Consider the following 19,695-nt stretch of genomic DNA (forward strand, 5'->3'; position numbering starts at 1 on the left):
ATTATAATTTTTTGTGTTCAGTAAATGTTATTCAAGAGATTTAATGCTGCGCAGCATTGTGTTGCATAAATATAACACAACCACTTCCTCTGTTTTGACAGTGTAGTAAACTGAATAATGGTCCTCCACATCTTAATCCCTGTGATTGTGTCCTTAGATGGCAAAAGGGGCTTTGCAGATGTGATTAAGTTAAGGGTCTTTTTACTTTATTTTTTGATTACATTTTACATTCAATATTATTTTGTATTAGTTGAGGATCTTAATTTTATGAGATTGGGATTAAAAAATGAGGCTATTTACCTTGGATTGTCTACATGGACCTGATGTAATCACAACAGTCCTTTAAAAGGGGCACAGAAGAAGACAATGTGAGCTCAGAAGTAGAGGCTGAAGTGACACCCTTTGGTGATAGAGGAAGGGACCCCGATGAGCTGAAAAGGCAAAGGAGCAATTATTCTATCAAAGATCCCAGACAAACCAGCCCTGGCCCCTTGACATTAGCCCAGCAAAACTGATGTCAGACTTCTGACCTCCGAACTGTAAGAGACTACATCTGTGTTATTTAAAGTTATTTAAGCCTGGCGGGTATGAACATGGACCTATGAACCAGGCAGTCATGGTTCAATTCCAGTCAGGGCATATGCCTGGGTTGTGGGCTCGATCCCCGGGAGGGTGGAGGAAAGCCAAGGGGATAGCCAATCAATGATTCTTTCTCATCATTGATGTTTCCATCTCTCTCTCTCCCTCTCCTTTCCTCTCTGAAATCAATAAAAATGTATTTTGAAAAAAGGTTATTTAAATTTGAATTTGTGACAGCAGCAACGGAAACTAACATAGATATTCAGGACCTTTTCTCGTGATGCTGTGAACTTCCTTTTACACATGGTCTGTCTGCCTTTCCAGTGATTTCACCATGGATCCTAGAAGCAGAGTTCCTGGAAACTTGCACCACCTTACATCTCCACAAGTGGCTGGGCTAATCCCTGAGCAGCCTGGCTGTTTAGAAGAGCCTGCTCCTTGGAACCACAGCCGCAGGGCTTGCGTACAATGAACCCACTTTGTGCAACAATCAGACAAACACATAGAGATTGCTTTCCATGGGAAACCAGGCATATAGGAAGTAAGGAAAACACAAAGGTGCTTACTCTGCCTTCACTCTCTCTCTTTATTAACACTATAACTAGAAGGGTAAGCAGGAAGGGGTTAGCCTGTAAAACCAGAAAAAGCTGCAGTTCGGCTGCAAAGATCTGGACACACCTTTGATACCTGCCAGAGGGGCCTCTAAAGTGCTGACTAGGACCAGATCCCTAAGGGAAGGTTGACACAAGCCCCAACCTGTGAATTAATCAGAGAAGCTGATGTGACATTCTCTTTCCTTAAATCATTTCCTTTAAAAATTTTAATATGAAAACTTCAAATATACACAAAGGATTAAAAGGGAAAGAATAATGAGCTTTCATTATCCATCATCCAGCCCCAAGAATTATCAACATATTGCCAAACTTGTTTCATCTATACCTCCCACTCTTCATTCAGTGTTGGTTATTTTTACTTAATAGCTGTATTGAGGTATAAAATTCATAGAATTCACCCATTGTAAGATAATTCACCCATTGATTTTTTTGGTATACTTAATAGATGTGCAAATATCACCACAATACACATTTTTATTACCCAAGTCCCCCCAGCCTAGCTCTCCACCCTCTACTCCCCTGCTTGTTTATAGTTGATTCCTGCTCCCAGTCCTGGCCCTGGTAAGCATCAATCTGTTTTATGTCTCTATAGATTTGCCTCTTCTGGACATTTCATATATAGTTACCCAATATGTAATCTTTGTTTCTGAATATCTTCATTTAGCATAATGTTCTTGAGGTTCATCCCATGTTGTAGTGTATATAAGATGTTCAATTCTTTTTATTACTGACAAATATTCCAATATATGGATATACCACATTTTGTTTAAGCATTCACAAGTTGATGGGCATTTGGATCTAGTTTTGGGGTTTTGGGTTATAATAATAATACTATGACATTCATTTAAAAGTCCTTTCGTGTACACATTTTCATCTTTTTTTTGGGGGGGGGGTAGATACATAGGTTGGAATTACTGGGTCACCTGGTAACTTTTTAAGAGACTAGAAACCTGTTTTCCAAAGTGGTTGTACCATTTTCACCCCTCCCAGCAATGTGTAAGAGTTCCAGTCTCTCCACATTTTCCTCAACACCTGCTTTTGTCTCTTTTTTATTATAGCCATGCCAGCGCATAGAGGGTGGTATGTATTTGTGGTTTTAATTCGCATATCCCTAGTAACTAATGATGCTCAACATATTTGCATGTACTTGCCAGCCCTTCATATAGCTTCTAAAGTGAAAAGTCTATTCAGGTATCGTGGCCATGATGCAAGAGTTTAAAAATATAAATATATCCATATTTATATTCTGAACATAAGTCCTTTATAAGATAGATGATTTATAACATCTTCCTCAAGCCAGTCTGTGGCCTGTCTTTTCATTCGATTAATGCCATCTTTTCAGCCCCTCTGACCCTGAATGGTTATCATATCTGCTCACTCGGGATAGACAAGGGCCTAATCTCATTATTTTATCTGTAACATATGACTGGGAAGCCAATTTCAACTGGATTTTTTCAACCTTTACAAATTACAAAGATGTGAATCTAGAGAAACTGACTCTTGGCCCAGTTTCTAGCTAACGGGCCTCTCTTGTGAGAGCAGAACAGCAAGGCTGGCTGCTGGGATTTTCATGGTGATTGAGCAGAATCACCATCTTCCAGTACACAATGGGGATGGCTCTTCATTTACTCAGATCTTTCATTCTTGTCACCGATGTTTCAGAATTTTCAGTCTACAAGTCTTACACCTCTGTTAAATTTACTCCTAAATTATTTTATTCTATTTTTGTGCCATTGTGAAAGGAATCATTTTCTAAATTTCATTTCCAGATTTGCTCAGTCAGTATGTAAAATTGCAATTGATTTTTATAAATTGATCTTGTGTCCTGGGACCTGACTAATCTCATTTATTATTTCCAGCAGTTTTTCTTTTTTTCTGGTGGATTCCTTAGGACTTTCTATGTCACACACGGGTGACATATTTTGCACTCATGTGTTTGTGGAATAAGATTCATAGCAACCTAATTTTAAATTAAACAAGTTAGAAATGCACTCAAGATGATTGGTGTTATGGTGCTGTGTGTCTGTCTACAGAGTAGAATGGGGAGGTGTCCCTGTGCCATGCTGGGAACCCCATGTCACTGCAGCCGGTCCTATCTCTGCTATAGCAATGGGGACAGCTTCTTAGTTCAGTTTTATCAAAATATGCTTAAACCGATAGGAATGTGTCAGACAGGAAAATCCCTGAGAACTGCTGTATTTGAAGTGTGCGTGGCCTGAGACACGTCCTTGGAGAAGACTCTAGGGAAGCACAGAAGCAGCATGGCAGAAAACCAAGCGGACAGCAGTGCACTTTGATGCACCTGTGTGAAAAGTTTAAGAAGAGGCCCCTTCCCTCCTTCACACAGGGTAAACAATGGTGCCAGAGCAGCATTATGAGTCCTGGACCGAGTTACATTTCCAAGAATTAGATAAAGGCAGTGAAAAAAAAAAAAAAGGTGTGGTAATGGCTGAATTGTTGCTGTGAAAGTCACAAAGTCCTTACATTGTAATATAATTGAATCCCAACCTATGACTAAGTTAGTGTGCGCAATGAACTTAGTTTGCTTAATAGCAAGTGCTCAATAAATGGTAGCTGTTTATATTATTACTAGTACTTTTAAAACTGAAATTAGCAGCATTCTGTGACTCTCTCCAGCCAGTATTTATAATGCTAAGACAGTTCCCTGCTCAATTTGATGGTCATTTCAGAGACAATATCAGGGGACTTTGGAAACATGGATGGGCCTGGAGGCATCAGGTTACGGGAAACACAAATATTGTATGTAGAATCTGAAAAAGCTGAACTTGTAACAACAGAGAACAGAGTGGTGGTACTAAGGGCTGGGGGTTGCGAGAATTGGGGTACAAACTTCTAATTGTAGGACAAGTAAGTTCTGAGAATCCAATGTACAGCATGGAGACTGTCTATAATCTATACTAATAAAAGGGTAATATGCTAATTAGGGTGGACGTCTTCCAGACGACCTTCTGGATGTCCTTCCAGACAAAGCCACCAGTTGTGAAGGGCCCAGGCTCAGGCTGGCAGTGGCAGCAGCAGTGGGGTAATGGGGGCAGCACCTTCCCCTGATCTACCAGGTTGCCTCCTACAGAGGGAGGCCAGACTGTGGCTTAGACCAGGGCAGAGGCAGAGGTGGTTAGGGGTGATCAGTCTGGCAGGCAGAGGCAGTTAGCCCAAATTGGCAGGTGGACATCCCTCAAGGGGTCCCAGATTGGAGAGGGTGGAGACCGGGTTAAGCCCCCTGCCCCCCCCCTCCCCGCACGAATCTCATGCACAGGGCCTCTAGTTGTTAATAATACTGTATTATATACTTGAAAGTTGCTAAAAGTAATTCTTAAAAGTTCTCACCATAAAACCATGGCAATTATGTGATGTGATGGAGGTGTCAATTAACTCTATGGTGATCATCATTTTGCAAAATATGTCTATAAAATCAACACATTGTACACCTTATACTTATACAATGTTACCTGCCAATTATATCTCAGTAGAGCTGGGCAGGGAGGGAGACTACAAAGAGCTAGTGAAGAGACTAATGAATAAACCTGAAATGTGTACAATTGTACCTGTGGGTATTTATATTCAGAAAATCTATTTTGAACCCTAGCCAGTTTGGGTCAGTGACTAGAGTGTTGGCCTGCCAACTGAAGGGTCCCAGGTACTAAAATTGGAACAATACAGAGAAGATTACCATGGCCCCTGCGCAAGGATGACACGCAAATTGGTGAAGTGTTCCATATTTAAAAAAAAGAGTGTGTACCTCAGGCAGGTTCCCCGGCCCTGATTGGGGGTGTGCAGGAGGTAACGAATCCATGTGTCTCTTCACATCAATGTTTCTCTCTCTCCCCCACCCTTCCACTCTCTCTAAAAATCAATGGAAAAATATCCTTAGTTGAGAATTAACAACAACAAAAAAATCTATTTTGAGCTTATCTGAAATCTTAATTAATTACATCTTTTATTGCGAGATTAAGAAACAGGCTCCCTTCTCACTGAATTTGAAAACCTGACACTGGAAGTGCCTGTCCAAAAGGAGGCCATGGAGTGACCAGAGACCACAGCCTGAAGGGGCAGTTTCAGAGGGAGCCTTCCTCTTTCCGCCCCACTCCTCCCCTCCCCTCTCTTCCAGTCCTCTCCCCTGCCCTAGTTCAGTGAAGTCATCTGACCCTAGAAATTACAGTATCACTGATTTGGGGAGAGGGGCTCTTTTATTTTATTCTTCTCTGTCTCTTTCAAATCACTTAATTTTTTAAATTATTTTTTAAATCTTTATTGTTGAAAGTATTACGTAGGTCCCCCTTTCCCCCATTAACCTTTCCAGCTCACTCCCACCCCCCTCCCCCCCAAGACCCTCACCACCCCATTGTTTGTGTCCACAGGTTATGCCTATATGCATACAAGTTCATTGGTAGACCTCTTCCCACCCACCCTTTCCTACCTTCCCTCTGAGGTTCAACAGTCTGTTCATGCTTCTATGTCTCTGGGTCTATTTTTGTTCATCAGTTTATTTGGTTCATTAAATTCCACACATGAGTGAGATCATGTGATACTTACCTTTCTCTGACTGGCTTATTTCACTTTAACTACATTTAGTTCATTTGGCTGCAATGTGTCAGCCAGAAACCAAGCTCAGCCTGGTTGGAAGGTTTTTAGACACTCCAGAGCACAGCTCCTGTGCTCCAAGGAAACCCAAGCCAAAGCTTGTCTGATAGGATGGCTCAGGGTAGGGCGCCCAGAAGAGTCCTGAATGTGGTCAGAGGGCAAGAATGCTCAGGCGGCCACTCCATCAGGAGAAACAGTGTCAGAGCTCCCTGGTAACAAGGAATTCCCTGCCCATCTGGGCTTCTCTGTTTCTAAGCAGACAGACAATCCTATCACCAGCAGAGAGAAAGGCCCAGGTTGCTGAGGGAAGCAGGGAGTGGATCCATTCATTTCACCCCCGTGTGATCCCTGGCAAATGTGGCTGCAACCTCAGCTGCACTGAATACAACTAACGTTCTAGACTCACTGTGCCACTTGGCAAGTCCTTTCATTTCTCTGAGCCTCTGTTTCCCTTTCTGGATAGCAGAAATGTAGTAATTCCTACCTGCAGGGATGCAACAAGGATAAAAAAGAACATGCTCTAGAATGTTCTGTGTGAGACCCAGAGTACCACACAGACAGGAATCAAAACATGACAAGCCACCTGTGTTGCTGTGCCTAAACTTGACCCACATATTAATATTTAATTGGCTAAACGCTGGGACAATTTTCTCACAGACAAGTCTTGTAACAAAGGTAATTTAAGAAGTAAGAATGTTATTTTCATAGAATTCCATAATATTTTCACTTGGAAGAAATGAGTATGATCATAAACATGTTGCTGTTGTTTTCCTGACTGGGTCCCTTGTACAAAAAATACATTTTTTATCAGGCTCTAATTGGTTCCCTTGTTTCAGCCTGACACTCTCTTAAATCCATCCTTCACTCTCATGCCAGCCTGCTCCGGCTCAAAGACAAAGCTGAAGCTGACTCCTCTTCTTCCCAAAAGACTCAAATCCAATCAGTCAAGTCTTATGGATTTGGCGTCCTTAATATCTCTCAAATCCACCCATTTCTCTCCATTCCACCTGACATGTCTCAATATTAAGTCACCATCACTTCCCACTGGAAACTAACGATTGCTCATGGCTCAAAGCTATGTCCCTGGCTGGGCAGTGCCCTAGGCTACACAAAAAAATCCTTCCTTGCTCCTGGTTAAAGTCCTTCTCAGAGACCCTGGGCCACCAAATAACCATGGCACAAATGTGCAAAGGCCTGGCCTCCTTGCAACAAGGATAAAAAAGATCTCTCTAAAGGGTTATCCCAGCTCCAAAGCCTTGAGTAGGACAGACTAGGCCTCAGTCACAACCACATTCAGTACCTGCTCTCTCCCCACCCATTGCTGCCATCCTCACTTTCTTTCAGGTGTATCTCCCAAGAGTGTTCCCCAGTAAACCTCTGCACACGATGGATGATTCTCTGTCTTAGAGTCTATTTCTGGGGAGTCCAGTCTAAAGCACTCCCCACCACCCAATATAGTACCTGTCATATAATACCTGGCACGTAGTAGGTGCTCAGAATGTACTTGATATATGAACAAATGAATGGACAAATGCCTTTTACAGCCAACTCTCAAGAGCAAGAAAAACCTGTATTATGTGACCATTTCTAGTGTCCAGCACAGGACCTGACTACTTACTTGCTTAAATGGTTCTTCAAATGTTCTCCTGATAAGGGGGCAGTCTTCTGGAGGCAAATGCCTCCTTTCTCTATCGACTAGGCTCAAAGTGATACAAGCTAAAAGCATGGAATGTATGTAATATTACTCTGCATAATAATGAAATGTACTGCTTTCAAAGGAAGAAAATGCTATATTGCAAATTACAAAGCAGTTAGAAAATACCTTGCTTTTCATTAAAATTTAGAGGGACTGTGTTCTCCCTGTGAATTAAAATAACTCTAGGACAAGCTATGTGCTAATAGGACTTTTTAAAGTCAGAAAACCAGCAAAAAGATCTAACTTGGCAGGGTTGGGAGGCATGCCCACTGGAATGATGCTGTAAGATTTGGAGGACCAAGACCCTCTTTCTGCCTATACTAGTGGTCTGCAAACTGCAGCTTTCGAGCCACATGCGGCTCTCTGGCCCCTTGAGTGTGGCTCTTCCACAAAATACCATGTGCAGGCATGCATGTACAGTGCGATTGAAACTTCATGGCCCATGCACAGAAGTCGGTATTTTGTGGAAGAGCCACACTCAAGGGGCCAAAGAGCCACACGTGGCTCGCGAGCCACAGTTTGCCGACCACTGGCCTATACCATTCTGCAGCTCTTTGGGTGATCAGAAGAAATCATCAACTGCCCGAATAAAAACCCCAGGATGCTATTTGGGACTCAGTGACTTAGACTTGGGGGAATGTCCTCAGGAGGGAGATTCAAATGGGCCCTGGAAGGAGTCAATAGGTAGGAGCTGGGGTTTTCCAGAACAAGAATGGGAACTTCAGTGGGGAAGTCTAGAAGATAAGGCTCGCTGGGACAGAGGGCAAATACAGGGGTAGGGAAGTCAGATTAAAAGTATATGCGCTCAACCCCCATCTAGTGAAGGGCTGACTTCTTAGCAACACACACACACACACACACACACACACACACACCCCTTTGAACGCTTAGGAAGGTATATTTAGTACTAGGATGTAAATTTATTCTTTTGAAATAGGCTTTATTTTTTAGAGAAGTTTTAGGCTCATAGAAAAATTGAGTAGAAGGTACAGAAAAGTCCATATACTCCCAGCCCCTACGCATGCATAGCCTCCCACATTATTAACCTTCCCTGTCAGAGTGGCACATTTGTTGCAATTAATGAACTTATACTGACACATCATTATCACCCCAAACCCATAGTTTCCATTAGGGTTCACTTGTGGTGTGTTGTACATTCTATAAACTTGGACAAATGTATCCACCATTATAGTATTACTAGAGGCCTGGTGCACAAATTCATGCACGGATGGGGTCTGGCCAGCCCGCCCAGATCAGGACCGAATGGGCAGAGCCGGCCAGGGGGAGGGGCCACAGGCAGTTGGCAGGCTAGCCCCACCCCCGATGGGGGTGGGGGATGATCGAAGGTGGGGCCAGCTGGGGGGAGGGGCTGTAGGCATTGCCCCACCCCTCGCCGAACTCCCTGTCGAGGGAACAATTTGCATATTAGCCTTTTATTATATAGGATAATATCATACAGAGTAGCTTATATGCCCTAGAAATCCTCTGTGGCTCAATTCCCTTTTAAAATCGCACAGTCTTTCTGTAAAAAGAATTATGTATATGTATGTATACACAAACAAACACATCTTGGTATTTTGCAGTGGTGACTCTGAATTCAGGAGGCTGAGGGTTGGACAGTAAAGGAGAAGCAGAACAACAGCCTATTGAGAAATGGCTTTCTGTACTTTCGCATGTTCAGAGGGAGAAGTGCCAGGGAAGATGCACAGCTTTCAAATGGACACCCTGAAACCTGTGCTTGCCCACACAAGCCAGAGAGGGAAAACTTCAGGAAGATTCACATGTACATTTGCATATGAGTCTTCAGGACATTCCATCAATACTGGAAACTACTCAACTTTTCAGACTGTATTCTCCAAAAACCATCCATTGATATGTACTAATATCTGTCTGTGGTCCTCCATGGAAGGACTGCTACATAGCCATTGAAGGGCTTGCATTTAACACTAGAAGGGCATCACGAAAGAGGATATTCCTGGAGATTTATGTGATCACGGGAGATCATTTGGAGGTAAGAATGACTGGACTTGTTGAGATACTGCTAACGTTTCCTTTCTAGTCTTTATCAGTGGCTAAGGAATGAGAAGAGGGCAGTCAAGAGAGAAATTGTTAAGGAGGAACTGGTCTTGGTCACTAATTTCTATAAGAATGAGGAAGCAGGAAGGAGGACTCACACAATCATAAAACTTTAGAGCAGGAAATGACCTAAGGTCACCTCGTTTGGTGATTTTTCAAACTTGCATTTCTCCTTAGGACCTTCATACCTCTAAGATGAGAATATCAAGGCCAAAGATGGTAATTACTTTATTTCCATCCAGCCAGCTGGTATGTGGTGAGAGGCAGATTTCAAAGTCAGGTCTGTACGCTTCCAAGGACCTTCACTTTGCCTCCAAAGGCAGAGTCAACAAAGCATACCGCACCTGTGAGGCAGCATCCTAAGGAACCAGGGCCATGGGGATGCTTCATGGTTAGCTTTGTTCTTTTCCTGAGACCAGCCCAGGAGATGAGAATAAAGGACCCCAAAGGGCCCATGGGAGGGTTGCATTAGGGAGACAGAGACCACCTTAACAATAACACCCTGCATCACTGAAGACACCTAACAGATACCACCCCATCAGCCTTAAAAACAATGGGGCAAAATTCAGCTGACTATTTCCCCACCCTCATAAGATTTGCATTTCCTTGAATAAAACCAGACTGCACAGAAATACCTTTCACATGGCACATTTTCCCCTAGCAGTTACCAGGGGCTGGAAAAGGCAAGGTGGGAGCGAAACCGGGGCCTGCGCCCCGCGAATGGTTGCCTTATCTCACAAGGCACATCTTGGGTGCGCTGCAGTCCTTCTCTCCCAGGTGCAATCTAAATCATGTCCTCTGGCCCCATTTTTCTTTCACTTCTTTGAGTTTGGCACACATTAGGATTGAGCCCTAGATCATGCCTTCAGGTTTATGAGGACAGTAATCTGTCATCAGCACCTGCAGTGCCTTTTCTCGGGCACCGATGGCATGAATTCCCCTGACTCTCACTTTCTGACAAGTGATGGACCTCTCTCATCTCTAATCACGAAGGCTCAACTCCATCCTTTTCTTTTGTGACAACACAATATGTTGGGGTTTTTTTGTTTGGGGTTTTTTTTTTTTTCTGGCTCTGGGAAAATAACAAAGCACAGAGTTTCCCCAAAGAGAAAAGGCTGCAGAGGTTTTACCCATATTACTCACCCGCCCTTGAAGATGAGAGGCACAAGGAGATGCTCCTTGGGGACCACACCTGATATCCAAGTATCCAGCCCTTTGCTTTGACTTTGGTCTGCTACTCTTCAAAATTGCCTGTGGCAGAAACACAGTAATATGGAAAATGAGAAAGGCAGCATAGTTTAGTGTTTAAGCACATGGGTAAACTTACCATATTTAATAGAACCTAAGCACATATTCTTTTTTAAAATATATTTTTATTGATTTCAGAGAGGAAGGGAGGAGAGGGAGATAAAAACATCAATGGTGAGAGAGAATCATTGATAGGCTGCCTCCTGCATGTCTCCTACAGGGGATTGAGCCCACAACCCGGGCATGTGCCCTGGACCAGAATCAAACCCAGGACCCTTCAATTCTCAAGCCAATGCTCTATTCACTGAGCCAAACCAGCTAGGGTCACATAGTCTTTTTTAAAACTTTTCATTGGAATATAACACATCCACAAACATGACCAACTTCCACAAATCATGCATATACAGCTAAATATATATTCACAATGATTATACATAGGTAAAATAGCATCAGCTCAAGAATCAGAATACCCCCAGATGCCATCACTGGGCTTCCTTCCAGCAGCTAATTAGGCCCCCTTGTATCACCTCCTCTACACTAAGAGGAACCACTATTCTGACTTCCAATGATACAGATTAATTTTTTCTGGCCTTTGAACTTTATATAAATGGGATTACACAATATGTACTTCTTTTTGTCTGGCTTGTTTTGTTCAACATTCTGCTTGTATGTTGTGGTAGGCAGCTGACCCCTAGTGATCCCACCTTTGGTTCATTACGGCCTTGTCTAATCCTCTCCCCCTGAAAAAAGTGTATCTATTAGAAGATGGCAACATTGAGGGGGTGGCATTTCCATGATTAGGTTGTGACTTCCGTCTTGCTAGCAGACTCTATTGCCTTCTTAGCTTGCATGCTTTGATAAAGCAGGCTGCCATGTTGGAGATGCCCTTGTGGCAAAGTGCTGAGAGGGGGCTCTGGTCAATAGCCAGAAAGGAACTGAGGCCCTCCACCCATGAACAGCCTGTGAGGAGCTGAAATCTGCCAACAGCTATGTGATCTTGAAAACAGATCTTGTCCCCATGAGCCTTCAGATGACTTCAGCCCAGCCAACGCCTTGATTATGGCCTGTAAAAGACCCGGAGGCAGAGGGCCTAGAGGAGCTGTGCCCAAATTTCTATCTCATAGACACTGAGACAATAAATGGGTATTATTTTAAACCACTATATTTGGGGGCAATTTGTTACCAGCAATAGGTAACTAATGCATATGGTTCAACCATGTTTTTTGTTGTTGTTGTTGTTTTAGGGTTTTGTTTTGTTTTTTAGAGAGAGAGAAAGAGAGAAAGAAATATCAATGATGAGAATCATTGATCAGCTGCCTGTTGCACACCCCCTCCTGGGGATTGAGCCTGCAACTCGAGCATGTGCCCTTGACTGGAATTGAACCCAGGACCCTTCAGTCCACAGGCCAACGCTCTATCCACTGAGTCAAACCATCTAGGGCTCAACCGTGTTGTTTTATTCATTCATTCTAATTTTATGTAGGGTTTGAAAAACCTTTTTTCTATAAAGGTCCAGATAGGAAATATTTTAGGTTTCACAGACCAAAAAAGAAAAATTAAGAATATTATGTGGGTACTTTTTTATAATTTTTATGAGTCACAAAATATTCTTCTTTTGTTTTTTTTTTAACCATTTAAAAATATAAACACCATCCTTAGCTCATGAGGGTGTGGCTTATGAGCCATACAAAGATAAGCAGTGAGTGATATTTGGCCCCTAGGCATAGTTTGCTGACCCCTGCTATAGAGGATGGTTTGGTTATACCACAATTTGATTATCCAATCTATTGTTGATGAACATTTGGGTTGTTTCCAGTTTGTACCTATTCAAATAATGTAGCCACAAACATTTCTGTATATGTCTTTTGGAAAATTGTATGCATATATGTTTGATTGAAACTGCTAGATCACAGAATAAGCCCATATTCAGCTTAACATGCCAAATGGTTTTCCATAGTGGCTGTATCAGTTTGCACAGTATACATGAGTCCTTACTGGTCCACAATCTTGCCAACAGTTGGTATTTTCTGTCTTTTTCTTTTGGCCATTCTACGGGAAATGTGTTTGTTGTTAAAGCTTCACAGGTGCTTCTAATATTTATCCAGAATTGAAAACCCCTGTTGAACTGCTGTTTATCCTTCAGTAGGTAAAAACACATAAAATTGCTCTGTTTATAGATTTTTTTAAAGTTAAATATTGGCTATTTCATATGGTTAAACAAATATTTCCTTCACATCTTACTTACGTTTACACTAAATGAAATTCAAACTGCATATTGGTTGAGAAAGCTCTTAAAAACTTCAGGTGAAATGATGTTTTTACACCCGACCTTAGCCTAAACGCTGAGAAGCAATGAAATGAGGTTTTTAAATTAAAAATTAATTTCAGTGATTTTCACATTTTAGTATCACCCAAATCCTCAAAAGCTTGAGAGCAAACCAATGGTTTTTGCCCTCGCTACAGAGTAGAATCACCTCTGGATTTTTAAAACTTAAGTGTCCCTACCCAAACCTCAAAAATATCTTCATTCTGTAAGCCTAAGGCGGGGCTTAGGAAAGTGTGTTTGTAAAGTGCTGATGCGCAACATTGAGAACTCTTGATGTTGCCTCTCCTCCCATGACTTTCAATCTAAGGAAATGAGTGCTTTGGTCATTTTGTATACTTGAGAGGAAAGACAGCACCTGGATTTCAGTTCCTTCTAGTTTGGAGAGCTTGGTTGCATATGTGGTGGGGAAAAATGGTGCTGTCTCACTGAACAGGTCTCTGTTTACCAAAGCTGGAAGGCTTGGGTTTGATGGGCACACAGCTCTCCCGACTCAGAGTCAACGTATCATTAATGGATGCACACAGGTCTTTTGAAAAGACCCAGACACAGCTATGCTACCTAATAAGAGGGCTAAACACATAGGTACTTAGAGGTAAAAAAAAAAAAAGAAAGAAAAAAGAAAAAAAATTATGATCAAGACAGAAAAAGAAAATTTGTCATGATAATGGGAAGAATCAGATCTTTGTACTTCCTTAGAGTTATTATTTAGTTTGTTCATTCTTTCTTGCTTCCTTTCTTTTCTTTCTTTCTTTTTAAGTATATATAGGAGAGAGGACAGAAATGCTAGGGGCTGGGTGGAAGTGAAGTGGTACCATGTACAGTTCCAAACTGAAGACCTTTCAAAGGCTCACTGCAATCCTGGGTCCATTGTATCCCGAAGACCATTCCCTCACTCTCTACCAAGTCCATACGTGCATCTGTATTTCCACACGCAGGGGAAAAAAAGTTTGCGAACTTCCACTCTGGAATTCTACGGCCCTCCACGTGACTCTCTCTTTCCTGTGTGTTCCAGGTACCCCAGCACCTGTAATTGGGGCACAGGTTCAGAAGTGGAAAGAACACTAATTCCGAGGCGCTGTTCATTATTAGGCCCCATCACCGACCACCGACAGGCCCCAGGCCAGGCAACTGGAAAGCTTCCTACCTTGGAAGCCAGACAGGTTTCCCTCGCTGACATCCTCGGGTGGAATCCTGGTTCCCAGGTATTGCTCCTTAGGAATGATTCCTGGTTAGGAATTTTAGGCCACCCGCCACCCCTTTGCTAAGTGTTAGCCACCTGAACCACACTTGCCAGCATCCAGCCAAACCCCACACATCCCAGGGCGCAGAGGAACAAGTTTCAACAGCACCCTGTGCAATGGCTCTCTGACCCAGGCGATGAACCACAGTCCGCTGGTGGCTCTGCTGTCGTCATTATGCGGGTGGCCTAGGAGGCCAGAAAGCAAGCTCAGGAGATCACGCCACAAACCCTGCCTCCTTCCGCCTCCCACTCTACCCGCGCCAGGTGCTTAGTCCCTTCTAATTGAAGGGAGGCTCTCAATCAGGTCTCTACTCTAAGTGCGGAACGAAATCCAGCTCAGGGCATCTTGGGAAATGTAGTCCCTACCACCTCCAGGGGGTCCCCCTGTCCGCTTACGAGACCCCCCAGGAGGGATTTCTTCGCGTGGATCTGCTGAAACCATAGCTGCAGTCCGAGTGTGGAGGGGAGGGCGCGCCCCGCCAAGGACTCGGAGTGTTTTCGCGGGTCGGAGCGAAGGGAGGGAACTACATTTCCCACGCGGCCTTGCGCGGAGCTGGGAGCCGGCAGCCTGTCTGCGTGACCGCGGCAGGTTGGTCCTGGAGCAGATGAGCGCAGAATATTTAGGCGAAAGCGCACGGAGGGGGGTTGCGCGGGGAAGGAGGAGTACCTCGGCCAAGAAAATTATGCATGCGTTAGGGAAGCTGTGAGAGAATGGCTGTGGAAGGTAAGGGACGCTTGGGCATTTTATGCCCCCTCTTAACCCGCGCACCCCAATATACACATCCCCGGTGAATCTTGGGGAACGTGGGGAGGAGAGGAAAGAGGGTGGTGGCGAGCCGGCCCTTTCCTCCTTCACCTCTTGGCGCTCACCTGAGCCACGGAAGGCTAGTAGGCGCTTTATTCACTTGCTTTGGAAAGACACGTAGGTGCGCAGGACTTTACGCTTGCAGACGAAGTGTCCCTAATGTGAAACGATGTGCCGGAAATGGGGGGAAAGCCTGAGAGACAGGCAGGAGGTCTTAGCCCCGAGGTGCCCCTTTCGCGGTCCCCTCCCTCTGGGGCCGGCTAGCTGGGTGATCAGCGGGGCGGCCACTGGGCAGGGGATGCTCGCTTGCCCCCCACACCTTGGCGAGGACCCGGCAAGGTGCGTCATCAAGAAGCATGCACTGCGATTGGGTCGAGGAATCCAGGGCCCCTCGTTGTCTGCACCGGGCAGGGGCAGCAGCAGATGTGCCAAGGGAGTGGAGGTGCCCCTACACCTATCTCTGTTGATACAACCCTCCCGAGATTTCAAAGTTTACAGAAACGAAATGGAATCAGCCAGGGGTAAAAAGGACAACCAACCTATTGGATCTGGGTGAATTCCACCCCCCAAAGACCACCTGCCTCTTTCCTGGTATAATTCTGAAGCCTTTGGCTTTGCAGTTTGGGCTCAGCAGTCCTGCCTCCTTTAAACTTTCTGGTTGAAAGCAGGGATAGGCGGTTTGTGAAGGATCCCGTTTTCATTTCAGATTATCTTAGCTCAGAACACAGGCTTTCTTGTGGAGGGCAGTTTCTGGGGGGAAATATGTAGACCAGGCATGGTTGTGATGTCAGATTAGAGGTCAAACTGATAAAATGGAGAAAAAAAAATCATGGGACTAAAGGGAGCCTAGTTCACCTACAGAATTGTGGTTCCTGAGTGTGGCTCAGGTCAGAGGAGAAGGGGTTGGGGCGGGAGGTAGGAAAAAGAGGGCATGCCTGCTAGTTGCATCAGGCTTCCTGCCAAGGGGAAATGAGCCTGTTCCTTGTAGACTGGAGGCAAGAAAGAACCAAAGGGCTTGCTTGCTTCCCTCTCTGCTCCCCACCCAGGTGAGAGAAATGGAGCTAATTTGACTCTTGCTCTTTATAATTACTTCACCTGAAGTAGCAACACCCCAGCTCCTGGGCTCAGCTCCCATGAATGCAGGAAACTTCGGCTTTTGGGCTATCTCAGGTTCAGAGATCCCCAGCTGGCCACCTCTGGATATCTATCTATCCATATCTAATATATTTATTTCTATATTTGTTGTTTTTAATTATATATAACATATATGCCTTTGAAAAGAACAAACCACTAGCCAAAGTCTTTTCTAAGTTTTCTGTGCAAATGTAATAATAGGGTAAAGATCTGGCATTTTAAAAAATGTATTTTTTAAATTGATTTCAGAGAGGAAGGGAGAGGGAGAGAGAGATAGAAACATCAATGATGAGAGAGAATTATTGATCGGCTGCCTCTTGCATGACCCCCACTGGGGATTGAGCCCCCAACCTGGGCATGTGCCCTGACCAGGTATTGAACCATGACCTCCTGGTTCATAGGTCAACACTCAGCCACTGAATCATGCTGGCCAGGCAAGATCTGGCTTTTTGCATGATAGAGTTGATGATAAGTGAGACATGACTTCAGATTAAACAAACTGACAAAAAACCCAACCAAACAAACAAAAAACCAACAAGGTAAAGTTCACCCTGAGCTTGGGGTCAAGGGTATATTGACCTATGGACACCCCTCTACCTACCTCATTCCTCAGATGACATTATTGCCTCTTCTGTTCCCCACTTTTGTGTATCCCCAATGAGGGACACTCCAACTGATTGCCAGTCCACAATGTGCTTGAAAGCAATTTCCTCCTCACTGGAAGAAGTATAAAATTAGTCGTATTTCTTGTCTGATGGGTTATTATACCCACAAAAGCAAGGGCCTTGGAAGGAAATACACATGGACTGCGGATAACTTATAAGGAAGATAAATCTAGTGACTTATTTGGTTAACCTGCCTGTCTAGTAAACAGGAGATCCTGAGTTTGAATCACAATGAGGTCTCCACTTGAAGAATAAAGTAGTTTAAACTTTGGCTACAAATATGATTCCTCTCTTCTCTGGTTTTGCAAAGGCAGTTTTCTCTGCCCAGACTGGGTCCTTCCTGGCTACTTTCATTTGGTCTTTCGACGCTCCTCTGGGAACCTGTCCCAGCCCTCCTTTTTGTCTGCCATCCAGCACTCTGTCCTATCTATGGGAGGTGCCTTCTGCACTAAGCATCCCTACCCAACACCTGTGCTTACTTCTGTCCTAACTCTTACCATACTTAATCTCTCTCTCACTAGACTATGAGACTGTAACCTCTTGGGGATTGGAACCATTCTCTCTTTGACTTTATATTCCCAGCACAGTACCTTACCCATAATAGGTACTCAATAAATGCTCTTGGAATGCATGGGAATAAATGCACAGAGCTTTTGTAAATGACTCCATGGAGCATGGGACTTGCTTTGGATTCCAGAGTGTGAAGGTAGGGGGCACTTTTAAAGGATGTGCCCCTCTCTTTGGTCTTGTGTCTTGATACTCAACCTTTTAGACTAGTGGTTCTCATCTGAGGGGGCATTGCCCTCCTCGGGGGTGTGTGGATATGTAGGGACTGCTGCTGGGGGTTTGCTGTTGGTATTTTGTGTTCACGAGCCAGGGATGTTAACACTCCCTCAAGGCAGGGTCATCACATACAAAGTTCCCAGCCCAAGACCAACTAATGACCAGTGTCCACAAGCTCATTGAGAAACACTGACTCAGAGAATAAGAAATTTTTCCAGAGGAACTGGAATCGGAAATACAATGTATGTTAATTAACACCTGAACTTTAATTTTTGCATCTGGAAAAAATAATAGGTACATTACTATGTACTTTCCAGAAAACTTGTGAGGAAAAGGCTTGTACGAGGGTGCCTGCAACATTGATTCTCAACAAATGTTATCTGAACTCCCTCCCATTCTTCATTTAAAACAACACAAACCTATTTGGCACATGTTTTTTAATCCTAAATTCTCACTTATTCACACCAGTCTTTCTAATTACTAACAAATTAGAAGGTTCTTGGGGTATGTAACCTGTTCTTTAAAGTAAGCTTGAACTTGTAAAAGTGTTAATAGCAAGTAGGGAGCTCATTCATTTTGTTGACGCTTGAGTTTAAGAGGAGAAAGAGGTACCCTTTATTTGTTGTTTGATGGATACCCTGATTTGTGTTTTCTTCTTTGAATTTATTGACAACAACCTACTTCTCTGTTCCCTACCCTGACCAATCAATGCCTTGTTGCACCTATGGGCATCTGGGCACCTTGGAGTTGTGCTTTCTAGCCATAGGACATGTGATGGTCTGCATTCAGATTGGGATTATCCTGGCATCCAATGTCTCTTAAAAAACAACAGCAACATTGTATTGTGATAAATTACCCCAAATAGGTAGAGAACTAGGACCACTAGAAAGAAGGTAGCATGCAGAAGTCACAAGGCGATTCACTGTCCGTGGATAGATGGTGTGTCCATTGAGGCATTGTTGAATAACAGAAATGGGTTGCAGTATTATACAGGGAGAAAAAGAGTGGATTCATTAGGGACTGTGTTGTATTCATATCATTACTCCAAGATTGGTGCCTGGCACTTAGAGGGCCACAGTGATTGTTTCATGAATGAAGTATAAACGCTCCTAAGTAAGAGAAGGGTTTTCCAGGCCCCTGTCCCCAATTTATCTCCTTGCTTCATCTGCAGAGCTTCAAGTAAAGTGAAGCAGATGAACCTGTACATAGTGTTTCTATTCCAGATCTAATAGGATAGCCCCTCTTACTGGCAGAAAGATAATTTCTAATATTCAGCATCCTCCGCTCCCCCAACCCCCCCACTATGCAAAGATTGCAATCAGAAGGCTATGTGCTCTAAATGACATCTGTGTTACGGAATCAGAATTTTCCATCTTAAAGTGAACAAATTGACATATCCAATGGTCTCTTGATGAGTCATTCAGTGCTCAGGTTCTACAGTTTTTTTCCTATAAAAGAGTGAAAAAACTGCCCATTATCAAATATTGTTAAGATATGTAATGACAGCAGCTGGGAATAAGAGCAGATGAGAGAGACACTTGCAGCAGTTGGGAGCAGTTGGAAATGATGGTTCTGGATCCTGCTTGAATTCAGAGCTGAGTCAGAGAGTGACAATAGGAGATTAAAATGTCATGTTTATTGCGAGGCCACATGGGTCATTTTTTCTGGCTTTGGGTTGAATGATAAAGTGGTACTAATATTGTACCTCAAGAGTGAAACTGCCCTCACAGAAGTGCCTGGCTGTGATACTGACAGCTGGACAGCAGAGAGAATGGGGCTCCCACAGCAGGCAGGGGGACCTCAAGGGAAGGAGGGAGGCCCCAGCCACCTGTGCTTCCTTGTCTTCTCCTCTTTTGAGCAAAGCCCATGAGGGCGTGGAGAGAGACCAGAAGTGTCATTCTCATGGCTCTCCCCTTGGAGGACACAG

At 43.8% G+C, this 19,695-nt stretch overlaps 1 protein-coding gene and 1 pseudogene across 2 annotated transcripts in view; both read left to right on the plus strand.

Annotated features, from left to right (window-relative positions):
* Window positions 1-4,842: 4,842 nt before the first annotated feature.
* LOC138993596 (U6 spliceosomal RNA) lies at window positions 4,843-4,937 on the plus strand (annotated as a pseudogene).
* A 10,016-nt stretch (window positions 4,938-14,953) lies between these two features.
* Window positions 14,954-19,695, plus strand: part of SAMD12 (sterile alpha motif domain containing 12) — a 340,116-nt gene continuing 335,374 nt past the window's right edge. For both annotated transcript variants that reach the window (XM_070392126.1, XM_070392128.1), the window contains exon 1: window positions 14,954-15,105. In XM_070392126.1, coding sequence (XP_070248227.1) covers window positions 15,093-15,105 — 13 coding nt within the window. In that variant the 5' untranslated portion in view covers window positions 14,954-15,092. The remainder of the gene's footprint in view (window positions 15,106-19,695) is intronic.

Source organism: Myotis yumanensis, unplaced genomic scaffold (assembly GCF_028538775.1).
Source record: "Myotis yumanensis isolate MYYU_CA2020_CCGP unplaced genomic scaffold, mMyoYum1.0.hap1 SCAF_15, whole genome shotgun sequence".
NCBI lineage: Eukaryota > Metazoa > Chordata > Mammalia > Chiroptera > Vespertilionidae > Myotis > Myotis yumanensis.